Source organism: Dermochelys coriacea, chromosome 6, assembly GCF_009764565.3.
Source record: "Dermochelys coriacea isolate rDerCor1 chromosome 6, rDerCor1.pri.v4, whole genome shotgun sequence".
Taxonomy (NCBI): domain Eukaryota; kingdom Metazoa; phylum Chordata; order Testudines; family Dermochelyidae; genus Dermochelys; species Dermochelys coriacea.
The window spans coordinates 54,521,992-54,535,088 of NC_050073.1; the positions used below are offsets into that span (position 1 = coordinate 54,521,992).

General features: G+C 45.8%; 1 protein-coding gene across 1 annotated transcript in view; it reads left to right on the forward strand.

Annotated features, from left to right (window-relative positions):
• The first annotated feature begins 234 nt into the window (after window positions 1-234).
• Window positions 235-13,097, forward strand: part of CREB3L1 (cAMP responsive element binding protein 3 like 1) — a 66,152-nt gene continuing 53,289 nt past the window's right edge. Inside the window, 1 exon segment of the mRNA XM_038408034.2 lies at window positions 235-799. Within this exon segment, the coding sequence (XP_038263962.1) occupies window positions 692-799 (108 nt within the window). The 5' untranslated portion in view covers window positions 235-691.

Sequence of the window (13,097 nt, forward strand, 5' to 3'; positions counted from 1 at the left end):
CCCACACTGTCTCCTCGGTCTGTGGTTGCCCCCGGAGCTGCATGGGGCCCGATGACTGTTCAGATCTGCCGGGAGTTCTGTTCCCTGCCCTTGGCCGGTGTCCATTCTCTGAGCTGTCAGCGCAAGAGCAAGGGAGGAGCCGTGCCTTGCCCCAGAGCTTCCTTAAGAGGCTGCTCCGGGAGGGGAGTTACGCCTCGCCCCCTCTTTAATATTCATGAGCTGGGGGCGGGATGCTCGGGCCGGCCAGGCGGCTGAGCCTGGGGATCCTGTGCGGAGTGGGGAAGTGGCCGCTGGGCAGAGGGGAGTCCCGGAGGAGTACACCGCCCCTCCCTTCCTCCTGCACAGCTCCAGGCGGGCCCCGGCACGCTCCCGCGGGGCTCGGCTCCTGCCCAGCCCCGGCGCGGCACCCCACCTCTCCTCCCCGCCCTCAGCCGCCGCGGGGCCCCCAGCTGCCCCGGGGAGCCCCTCTGCCCCGCGCCCTATGGATCGCAGCCGGCCCGCGGGAGGAGCAGCCATGCCCTGTGCGTGCCCGGGGCCCTGCCATCGGCTGCGCCGGGCGGCGCTGCAGTAACCCCCGAGCCTTGGACCGGCGGAGGGAGCGAGGGACGCCCCGGATCCGGCCCGCCGCGCTGGCGGGAAGGCGGCTCTGCCCCTCACCTAAGCCTGCTCCGGCGGGGCGCTGCCCGGCACCATGGACAGTATCCTGGAGCCCTTCCCCTCCGAGCGCCTCTTCCCCGGGGGCGGCTCCGGCTTCCTGGACCTGGGCGACCTGAACGACGCGGATTTCCTCAGCAATGTGGTAAGGGAGCCGGGAGTGGGCGGGGGGCTGCTAGCTCCGGGCTGCCTGGGCTGGTCCCGGGGTGCCCCGGGCTCCCCCCCCCCAGGCGGCTCCTACAGCTCGGGGAATTCCTGCCTGGCCGCCGCGCAGGGAAGCGCCGCGCCCGTTTCCCTGACCCTGTCCCCAGCACTGAGCCCCCGCAAGGCCAGTGCTGCCCCTGGCCCTGCAGACCTCAGCCGGCCTGAGACCCCCTCTCACTGAGAGTCCCCTACAGCTGTACCCCCCCCCCCCGCCCCCGACCCAGGCGGACACTCCTGGGACCTCCCCTAGGGGATCAGCCTCCCCTTCGGCAAGATCCATGCCAGTTTTCTAAACCACGTCTAATGGGGATTCCGCAGCGGATCCTGGCACTTTGCTCTGTTGCTTAACTAACTCTTCGCACCCTAACGGTACTGGAGACACTAAAGTTAGGGGCAGCAGGCCCTTCTGTTGGAAACGGCTACTGTCACTTGCTAATAGCTTTTTGTAAAATGACATTTTGGGGGTGAAACATCTGTTGCTTGGCTTACATAGTAGTGATTTGGGGGAGGGGCAGGCGGGACTGAACTAGAGGAAAATCTATTCAGCTGATTCCCAGTGTGTAAAAACAGCATATTCACCTTTAAGAAAATTGTCCAGACTTTGTGCACTCATGTAACTCACGTGTACAGTTGGTCCATTTTAAAACTTCAAACTAGGATGTTGTTCCAAATGAGGAATGTGAGTTTTGTGTTTGTGAGCAAATTTAGTTTTGAACTAGTATGAATATTGCTGTCCCTGTGCCAAGCCGTAGTTGACATCTGTGGCCTTTCAGGTCACCTTCGCAGTGGAGGATAAATCAGTGACACAGAATTTGGATATATTCTAAGTATAACTTGTTTTATTTACACATACATCAGTCCTGGAACAGAGGTGGTCACAAACAGCATGCAGCTAATCTCGTCTTTCAATAATCTCACCCCAACCTCCCTTCTGCCCCCCTTCCCCCCCCATTTCAAGGGTGCACCTCTGTCTCTGATTGGAGTCAATTCTTGAGGCAAAGGGTATGTCTACATGGGTGACAGTAGCACATGTAGACATGTCTGAGCTAGTTTTGATCTAGTTAGCTCAGTCCATAGCAGTGAATCCTAGCAGCAAGGGCTATACAATTCCTCCCAGGACTCTGGTGACATATTCAAGTGGCTAACCTGTACTGCTGTAACTTCATTGTACATTATTTGAGCTAATTAGATTAAATCTAGCACCTCTATGTTTACATGTGCAGAAGTCACACTTCTAATTGCAGTGTAGACGTACCCTTAGGTAGAGAGCAAAATCTTCTACTGCTCACACTGCTCCCCCTACCGAGAACCTTTGCATGGCAAAACTAACACACACAGCAGATCTTCTCAAGACCGAACATTTGCTCATACGCTAAGGCCTGGTCTACATACATTTGAAAGTTTGACTGGTGTAACTATTTCAGGTATGGGTATGATTTTTTTTCCCAGAAATAGTAATACTGGTAAAACCCCTAGAATGGATGTAGTTATACTAGTATAAAAAGTCCCTTACAGCAAATTAGCTTATTCTTATATAAGAATAATCTATACCATTATATGCACTTTCATGTTTCTATAACTGGATCTGCACTAGGGGAGTTGTATAAATTAGACAAGGCTTAAGAAAAATAACTTGGAAGACTGTACATACCAGCACCACCTAGTGATACCTGTCATGACACTATATTTAAAAATGTGTACTGACCATATGCAGTAAGTTACTTTCCTAACTGATTAAATTCCATGTCAGCTCTAACAGTGACTGCAAAACTGGCATGAGGGGTCTCTATATTCATTATTTCTCAGTGACTCTTGATTTATTGTGCTCAGTTGACAAGTAAAAGCTTTTTTTTCTTTTGCACCTCAAACTCCCCCTGGGGATCTGAGACTCTTTGTTCTTGTGCATGATCAACAATAAAGATGTTGTAATCTTAATTCAGATAACAAATCTGTTGAGGATACCGGAGCCAGAATGTTCTGTTATCTAATTCACCCTCTGTGTAATGGCTCTGCAGATATAACAGCCATAAAAAGGAGTAAAGATGAACTTTAGTAAATCCAGCAAATTTTACTGTGATAATGATGGAAAGGGGAATCTATTGAGTAAGAAGGTCTTATTTTTACATACTCGCTTTTCAAGGTATTGCACTTAACATCAAAGCACTGTGGTTGCATGATAATTCTTAAAACCATCAATGATTTCACTTCAGAGAGAGATGAGGTTCAACATGGAGACCCTTCCATGTATTGTTCAGCACATGTAGTTTTCTCTAAAGAGATTGGACACTGTTAGGATATTGTGTTCACCAACAACCCCTTCCTGAAACAGTAACCTTCCTTAGTTAATCATCTTGTCACTTAAGCAGTAGTTTATACCCCTTTATTCTAAGGACGTTACAAGCTGAAATAATGGGATCATAGGTCTGGGTGCATCTTGGAATTAATAAATTAATGTGATTGAAAAGGGATGCTTGAAAGAGAACAGTGTTATTGGTTGGAGTATGACTGATATCCAGTTTAAAAAGCATAAACAGGGCTGGATTTAATCAGTGTTTGGATGGGTGAACTCCCAGGGGGAAGGTGTCCATGGAAAATGCTCCTTTTGTTCACCAAGATGAGTATATTACTAATACAGCAAAAACAGATTATCCTTCGGCTTGCTAGGTCACCTACTGCTTTTGAACACAGAGGAGTTTGTTCAATGTTTTTACTGGAAATGACTGTTTATTAATAAAGCTAATCCTTCATGTGATGTTTGCTCATTGAATTAACCTTTCTGAATTCTGCACTGTCCACACCAGGCTTTCTCATTTTTCATTATTCTTGTCAGAATGCACCTACTCACTCCCTGGTTTTATCAGAGTGATGGCTCAGAGAGTTCTCACTCTCTCTCTCAATCCTCCTCATTATCAAGCTTCTCAGCTCTATGATTCTGAGTCTGGACCTTCAGGCTCCAGCACTCCATTTCTCACTCTGTGCTTGTCAGTGAGTCCCAATGAGTTCAGACTCCAGATGAGACTTCTCCCCCTTCAGGAAGTATGCACCCAGTAAGCATTTGTTTTTCGAAGGCTGCCTTGTGTCAGTTAGAATACAGAGTCTGAGGGGAACATGGAACAGCCAAGCTAAGACAGTCTGTATTGGCAGAAGCAACTGCCCCAGTATTCCACGCTCCCCTGCTATTTCCTTTGGTCTCTCTCACTTTGTGGGACTAGACTGCAATCAGAGGTGTGATTGCAGAATATGTAGACATACCAGAGCTAGTTTTAATCTAGCTAGCTTGGGTGCCAGTAGTAGTGACACTGCAGCAGGATGGACTTCAGCATGGATTAGCTTCTGAGTAAGTACCCAGGGACTTGGGTACACTTGTACATCTCGCACTGCAGCCCATATTGCTGTTGGTACCCAAGCTTGCAAGACTAAAGATAGCATGGGTGTGTTTACACATGCTGCAATCACACACCTCAATTGCAGGGCAGACATACCCTTTATCTGCACCCACATTCTAAAAATCCAGTCTGTTCACACCTCAGTTTCCTTGTCTCCAGGACCTGCTCTAGGCACCAGCAAAGCAAGCACGTGCTTGGGGCGGCATAATTCCAGGGGCGGCATTCTGGCCATCCTTTTTTTTTTGTTTTTGTTTGGGCAGTTGCGCTCTTGGAGCTTGGGGCAGCAAATTTTTTGCTTGGGGCAGCAAAAAACCTAGAGCCAGCCCTGCTTGTCTCCAGCCACACTGTATTTTTTTTCAGCTTCCTTGGTTGCCACTCATTAAAACTTGTGTTTGATAATTGAGGCTTCCATTGTCTATGCATATGCAGACAGACTTTGATAGTGCATCCACACCAGCCTCCTGCTGGCTGTGCAGGGATCTGCAGAGTCCTGCCTCAGTTTCCCTTTCACTCAGGCTCCTCAATAACTCCCCAAATCTTGTGTCCAAGAAAAACACCCCTTCTTGTGGTCTTGTTATTAAAATACAACAAAGTCTCTTCTACCCGAGTCTCACACAGAGCACAGCCCCTCTCCCCTGGAGTATGTCTGTCTTCAAGTTTCCAAGCTGGGCACAGCATCTTTCCCAGTCTCTGCTTAGCCTCTCCCCTCAGCCCAGCCTGCTCTTCTGAACATCCACTCTCAGGCCTTCTTACCTGGAACCTACCCCTTCTCTTTATGTCTGCAGAACATCTCAAGCCTTTCAACCTGGAGTTATTCCACATGCTCACAGTGTCCAAGAGGCCTCCAGGCCCAAAATCCTTCCCCCAGTCAAGGGTCTCCTGCAGGAGCCTCCTGCTTTCTGCTGTGGCCTTTACCAGAGCTTCCTTTAGCAGCACCTTTACCTCCCTGAGCTGAGAGAGGTCAGTGGATAACCTTCCTTCCCCAGTTGCTATCTTCCCCTTTATAAGATCCAGGCACCATCCTTTAAACCCACCTGGAAAGCTGGTAATCAGTTATAGGTTCACTGTACCCTCTGTTCCCTCTTAAAGGGGCCAGTCAGCCTGTGGTAATGCGTTACAATATGAATTCTTACTGTGTGACAGCCTGCACTATTTGATAAATAATATGATATAATGGAATGGGAAAAGTTACATGTATTTCTGGACTGTTTCCTGAGAGACATTGTGTAAACTGGTTCTATTTTTTACTATTTTTATGTTCATACTACTATTTTCTATATCTTTAGTGTGGTGTCTTTTGTGTTTCTGCATATTTGTCTTGTAATCAGATAATGTGGGCCACCAAAAATGAACTAATTAGTAAATTGTATGTAGAAAACAGAGCTATACCAAGGACAGTGCCAATAGAAACTGGAAAGGATCTTTGCTAACAAATGTAAATATAGTCTGTTCCTTGGGGGTGAAATTTACCCCTGTGCAAGGCCAGTGCAAGGCCTATGTACCAAGGCTATTTTGAGGTTTTAACTAGTGCATAGGCCTTGTTCTGCCCTTGGCACAGGGGTGAGTTTCATCTTGTATGAGCTCCATTCTTTCCTCCCTCATCCCCCACAGCTGGATCTAAAGGCTTAGCCAGGAATTCTCATCAGTTTCTATTTCTCTTGTTGGATTCCAGAGCTGATTGGAAGGGATACCAGCCAGGGGAGTGCACAGGAATTTAAATTTCACTGGATTTTGGAGGTGCATGTTCTGTGCCTCGGCCCTGAGGCTGGAGGAGTTCTGTGCCTTGGGGTGCCCCTGCTTGCCCCACTTTCTGCACGCCCTTGATACCAGATGTTATGAGAGGTACACAACTGTCTCTGGGGCTGATACTAGCCATGCACACTTTTGAAAGTGTCATAGCTTTCTATTCCACAAGCTAGTAAATTTAGTTAATTTGTATCATTCTTAGAGTCACATATCTTTAGCTTCTTAGTCTGTTTTGGTGTGGTGAGAGCATTGGGCAGGTCAATAAAAATATATGATCTTTATCCTGCTTAGAATTGGGCTTGTCAAGGATAGTTCTCTGAGCCCACTGGAAATGTAATAGATATGGATAGACCTTGGCTGAAGAAATGCATTTTAATAAAAACGTTCCCAGATTTTCCTTGTTTTCCTGATTTTCCTTTGGCTCAGTCACTTAGCTCCTCTTCTTGGACATTCCCTTGCAGCTGATCTTGAATCCAGAGACGTCTGAGAAGCATCAGTGGAATAGGGCAGTTAAACCAGTGCCGGCAGCCCTCAATGGAACACAATAGTACAGTTCCTTATATGATCAGAAATAAAAAGGAAGAAAGTAAAAACACTTCCTCCACTGTTGTTATTTTCTAAGATATTTGTATGGTCCCAGTTACTGTAGTCTCTGAGTACCTCACAATCTTTAATGTATTTATCCTCACAATACCTCTGAAGTAGGGAGTAGGGAAATGCTATTGTTCCCGTTTTACAGATGGGTGAGTGGCACAGAGAAGCTAACTGACTTGCCCATGGTCATATAGGAAGTCTATGGCCATATAGGGAATTGCACCCAGGTCTTGCAAGTTCTGGGCTTGTAATCCACCCTCCCTAGGGCACCCCACCTTTACCCTTCTGTGGGTTCCAGGGGTAACCAAGTTAATTTAGGCATCCCCACCCTTTTCCAGTTCCTAGGGCTCCAGACAAAAGGCATCCACCAATACCCATTTCCTAGGGCTCAGAGCCACCCATACTCAGTTCCTAGGGCTCCAGCATAGTCTTCTGAGGGTTTGCGGAGCCTTTTACCAGTGAAAGTGCCTTACACAGTAAAATTCTTAACCTCTATTTATTAACAGTTACCAAAGCAGAATACACACACTAAGCATACAGTGCTCACCACTGCCAAAAAGGCAGACAAACTTTTCCTGGTGGCCAGTCAGGATCAGGTTGTCTGGAGCTCCTCCAGTTTCTGCCTGATATGGTTGGCAGGGTGTTGAGTCTGGCAGTTCTGATCTTGGGTTGTGTCCTGGAGTTAGGTTCCAAAGAACTTCCTTTTGGATCCCAATTTATATAGTGAAACTTGAGTCCTGCTTAGCTATACCTTACCCAATCATTTTAAACTAATGTACTACAAAATAATTCTTTGACCAATCCTAACATATTGCAAAACAATTCTTTAACCAATCATACTCCACCACCTTAATTGATTTAAATCTTGTGAAATTAGTTATGTAACAGACAAACAAAGAACCAGACAGAAATCATATAGATAAACAATAGAGAAGCAGGAACCATGAAGGCAAAACAATAAAAACGTATAGATTTCACAGTCGCAATTGTTAATAAGTGATTCCTTGCCAGACAGAATGTTGTCAAACAGTTTTCTTAAGATGTTTAAAGATCTGTTGCTTTATCTGGTGATGGTGGGTACTGTTAGGACCAGAGCTCCTTCTTAACAGCCCAATAGTTCATTGTTTTAATGTAGTTTAGATGGAATGCAAGGATGTGAATTTCTGCTTTGTAGCTCATGGCTGCTGCTGTCCTAATGTGGCTGCAGAAAAAGGCCTCGGATTTCACAGGCTAGCAGTCTAACCACCAGATTATCCTTCTCCTCTGTCGCATAAGGTGCCTCCTGAGCCTACAACAATGTCACTGTGTAGCCTTAAACTGAAAATCAGTGTTTATTTTTTGGCAGTGGGGAGTTATGACCTTTCTTTGGAAGATCTCGTCATCTGTTGAGTGGTGGAGGGTTGTGTATACCTAACACATTTTGAAGGAAACTAAGAACTCTCTGTCAGGAAGACTTGAGAAACATTATCCTGGAAACAGCATCCTCTCCTACTACACAGCTTCTGGCACGTGGGTTGGGATCAGCTGGCCAATCTCATCCCAGCCTCCATCCTCATGTCCTGAGGAGATCCCTGTAATCATGGTGGCATGCCACTGTTAATGGTTATGGTAGTGCCTGACTGCCACTGTTCAGAGGCAGACACCAAGAGAGGGCCTTGGGCCATGTCCGCAGAGAGCTGGACATCAGAAAAAGGAATAAGAGAGAGAGACAGAAATGGACATCTGAATGGGGAGAAACAGGAAGTGATTTTGTGAAAATGTTTGCAGAGTAAATATATTAAGCAACGAGCAGAGGGTGGAAGCTTCCTGTTACATGTGTGCTGAGGTCACTGGTTACACAGGCCGATCCAGAAGAGCACATCAGCAGCAGCAATTGTGAATCAGAAACTGCAAGATAGTAGCTCTGCAGATGTTGGGGAAGGTGTCTGAATTACTGTACCTAGAAATGCACTTTGAACAGATCTGTCAGAAAATTGCTGTCTCCTGAGACATGCCTAGCAGTTAATGCTGCTGGCGGTTTTGATGGAGGCAGGAGGACCTTGCTGCAATAGATCAGATGAAAGCATCAGAATATGGAAAACCTCCCAGATTGTAAATCAACTCATTTTACCCCACCCCCAAGGGCCCTGCTAGGAACATGGCTTGATTCACTTAGATTCAATGGATGACTCATCTTCTGGGAAACATATGTGAGGGATTCTTGCCCCCTTCCTTTCTCCAGTAGATGAAAGCCTGGTTGCTAAATAGCAAGATAAGCCGCTGGTGCTGGTCTGTCTTCACTACACATACACCACATGCCTGAAGGAAGGAAGGAAATAACATGCTTCAAATGCCTATTTTCCTTTTTGATTCTCAGCTTCCATTGCCATGGTGCTTGGGGTTTTCCCCCTCAGGCTCTGGCCTTGGTGCTGAATGCACCTGAAGGCTGGTCTTTGATGCAGCCTCAGATTGCTCTTTTGTTTTTGGTCGGGGGAGAGGGGATCCTGGGGGAACACTATCTGGTAGGTAAGAAAATACCTAACCAGCATTTTTACAGATAGTTGATAGGTCAGGATACTTTATTATACTTGGGGGAATTTCAGAGTTTAATGGTGCTCCTGGGTAGGAGACACTTTCAGGTTCTCAGGCATGCTAGGACACCTGAATTATTATTATTTTATTTATTTGTTTTACCATAGTACCTAGGAGTCCTGGGCATGGACCAGGCCCCCATTGTTCTAGGTGCTCTACAAACACAGAGCAAAAATACAGTCCCTGTTCCAGGGAATTTACAATCTAACTATAAGTCAAAAGGCAACTTGGATACAGACAGACCAATAGGGGAGTACTAGTAAACAATACAGCCCAGTATTGTCTCATGAAGGTCTCTGCACACCAACAGCTACTGTAAAATTTTATGTGGGCATCACAGCAAAGGAGAGTTTTGAGGAGAGATTTGATGGTGGATAATACAGTAGAGTCTGTGATGTTTGCAGGGATTTCCACTGAAGCATGTGGGCAGCACGGATAAAAGTGCTTGTTTGAAAATTTAACAAGTGAGCAGTGGAGGCTGGCATTATGGGCCTATCAGAGGTGTGCATCAACACTTGATAGTGAATGAGAGAAGCTAGGTAGGGTGGGGATTGACTGTGAAGGGCCTTGACAGTGAATACAAGCAGCTTATGTTTGAAGCGATAGAGAAGGGAGAGGTAGTGGAGGGAGTAAAAGAGATAGATGACATACTCATGAATAGTGAGTTGGTTCTAAATACCCATAGGGTATTGTGCTGTTATACACAGACACCAGGTTGGTTACGATACCTATTTACCCATGGCGTATCTTGGTGGTGGTACTCTGAAAAATGGAACAGGATCCATTTGTAGTAGCAGATTGGTTTCAGAGAGTGGAAAAAGGAGTAATGAATAGATTTCTCTCCAAAACAGCTCTTAAAGTGGAGTCCTGGGGAGAGTGACTTTATAATAATAGTCCAACTTTGGCTATAAAGCTTCCCCTATGAATCTTGTGTTGTCTCAGAGAAGGGTATAACTCTGGGCTCCACATGATTGCTTCATGTTTCCAAGCCATCTCTTTGTATGTAGGGAATCCTTATAATACCAGTGGAGATGAGGGAATTTAATTTCATCTATGAAGATTGTCCCAGGGTAACAGCATGACAGGTTTCCCCTCACAGCAAGGTGATGAGGATTGTGTTTTGGTATAAAGGTGATTGTAATTCTTCTCAAGATTTATTTATTTTGGTGCAACTTAGAAAATAGATTATTCCAATTATTAAAATTTGTGCATTCTGCCCACACTACTTGGATTGCAACAACTTAGGCCCACTAGCTGACTCTACTATTGGAAAGTCCACTTCGGGAACCAAGATGGAACTAAAAAAAGTCCTAATTATACCCTTTGCTGTTGAGATGATGTTGAAGAATAGATAGCTGATGGGAGGATAGGTCATTTCCAACTGTGATCTCAGTTATAATAAGCTAAGAAGAGTCATATCTAGTCATTCCTTGTATAACAGACTTTCTAGGAAAACCCAGGTACTGCAAGAAGTGGTGATGGGGATTCACTAGTAGCCATTCTTCTTTGAGACATAGCACTGGATTAGTCCCCAAGCACTGCAGTAGAGGTACCATCTTTTCGATCAGGGATAAAATGGAGGCTCTGAATACGTATTGCCATTAAAGATCCCATGGCACTTTTTGTAGGAGTCAGGGTTGTTAGTCCTGGTCTCCAGGCCAAATTCAGTCTTGGGTAATTATATTGTACCAACCTAAACTCCCACTGCAGTTTCAATTAAACACAATATTTTTCTTTGCTCACTGACCTAAATTTTTGGATAATGTTTGTACATGTTATTTACTATTAATATTAATAATAATAATATGTAGTTTTTCTGTGTGCAGTTAAACAGCAACTGCTTCCTACCCCAGAGGTAGCTGCATTGGTGGGTGAAGTGACTCATATATAATATATATATTATATATAGTGATAGACCCAGGCCAGTTGGGTACAGCAGAGTAGCCCTATTGGGATCCGGGAAGTGGGTGAGCGAAGCCCGTCCACTGCTAAAGGATCCCTCCCAGCCTAAAAGGGGGATCCACAGGACCTAGATACCGAATAAATTTGGGGGACAACTAATGAAATAACAGGGACAGGAGTGTGGTCAAAGGGTCAAACGAAGGGAACCGGACGGGAACACCGAGCAGAGAACCCCGGACAGCGCCCACTGCTCCTCAAAGGCGTCAAGGGAGTCAGAGGACGCCGCCCAGAGGAACTCTGCCCGGATACATGAATGGACCGAGGATCAGAAATAGGCCCCACAGTCACAGGAGACTCCATCGACCAACTTCCTCACTCTACAGCAGAGTAGCAGAAGGCAGATATACTGGCCACTGGACTAACAGTTTTCTGTTCCCTGACTGATCAGAGCAGGGGTTGCTCCAGGCTAATGAGAGCACCTGACTCCAATTAACCTGCAAAGAGTCAGGTGAGGCCATTGAGATAATGTGACCACCTGACTCTAATTAAGGCCCCTCTGATAATATAAAAGGGCTCACTCCAGTCAGGCGGAGAGTAACCAGGGGAGAGGAAGTGTGACTGAAGGGCTGGTTAATGAAGACTCTCAAGTCATTAGTAAGGGAGCCGTAAGATAAGGGAGAAGCAGGTGAGCTGTGGGGAAGTAGCCCAGGGAAATGTGGCAACTCTGGCAGTAAAAGGTTGGCTGCCAACAGGTGCTACCATTAGGGTCCCTGGGCTAGAACCCGGAGTAGAAGGTGGGCCTGGGTTCCCCCCAACCTGCCACTACAGAAACAGCTCCTGGGAGGGGAAAACAGGCCCCTGTCACGACAGAAGCTAAACTGTTTTGGTATGAGGCTGTAGGAGCAACAGAGACTGTGGGAATTCTCTCACCAGCCTTCTTGCTGGCTTATGATGAAAAGGGTGTAGTAGAGAGAATCCCTCTATCCCTAGCCCTAGAGAGAGAAGGGCTATGTGGAGGGTTGCAGTGAGCCTCTGAAGCTAGCATAAACTGCCTGGAAGCATGGGCCTCATGTGGACAAGGTTGGAGCTCTGCCACAATATATATTGTTTATATGCACTTTGATATTCCTTGGGTGAATGGTATAGAAACTATATATGATTTGTTTTTAGGCTTGTGTGATGGAAGAGAGCTAGTGACTCTCAGGATCTCCTTTTTTGTTCCTTCCTGTATGGGAAGCTCAGATAAGGACTTGTAAAAATAGGACTGAATGATTAGGTGCTTTCTTGGCTTAGTATGTCTGCTATTACATGATTTGTATTTGCTCTCAGAGCAGGAAAAGCTAGAGCAGGGAATGGGAACCTTAGTGCAATGCCAGAATAGAAGGTGACTGCAGGTAATGCACTGAAAGGCAGGCTGTGTTTCAATCCAGTTGCTTTCCCCATGTACCCCCCATGCAATGTTTATATCTATTTAGTTATTTCTGGCTGCTCTAGAAAACAAGTTTCTGTCTCTCTCCTGCTGCAAAGAAGAAGTTTTTGAAATATCCTTTCTCCTATTCACGATGCTCATGAACCTACCTGACTATCCTTTTTTTCTTTATGGTCTCCCATATTTCCTTACCCTCTCTCTCCTTTTTTCTCCTTCCTCCTTTTCTCACCCTTTCTGTTGCTAAATCTCTCATTATCTGTCTGCCTTCATAATTCTCTGGACTTCTTCTGGCCTGGTCAGTGGAAAGGTGATTGAAGTAGGTCTTCTCTACAGACCAGACAAGGTCACATGGAGGGTTTGAATGTGTTTGCTGTATCAAGGGGTAGCCGTATTAGTCTGTATCCACAAAAACAACAAGGAGTCTGGTGGAACCTTAAAGACTAACAGATTTATTTGGGCATAAGCTTTTGTGGGTAAAACACCACTTCATCAGATGTGTTATGATACACATTGTCCAATAACCTCTCTCTGTGATGAACCCTATGTCTTCTAAGGTTGCATGAGTTGCACTATCTCAAACTTATGACACTTGTATTAGCTAAGCCTGACTT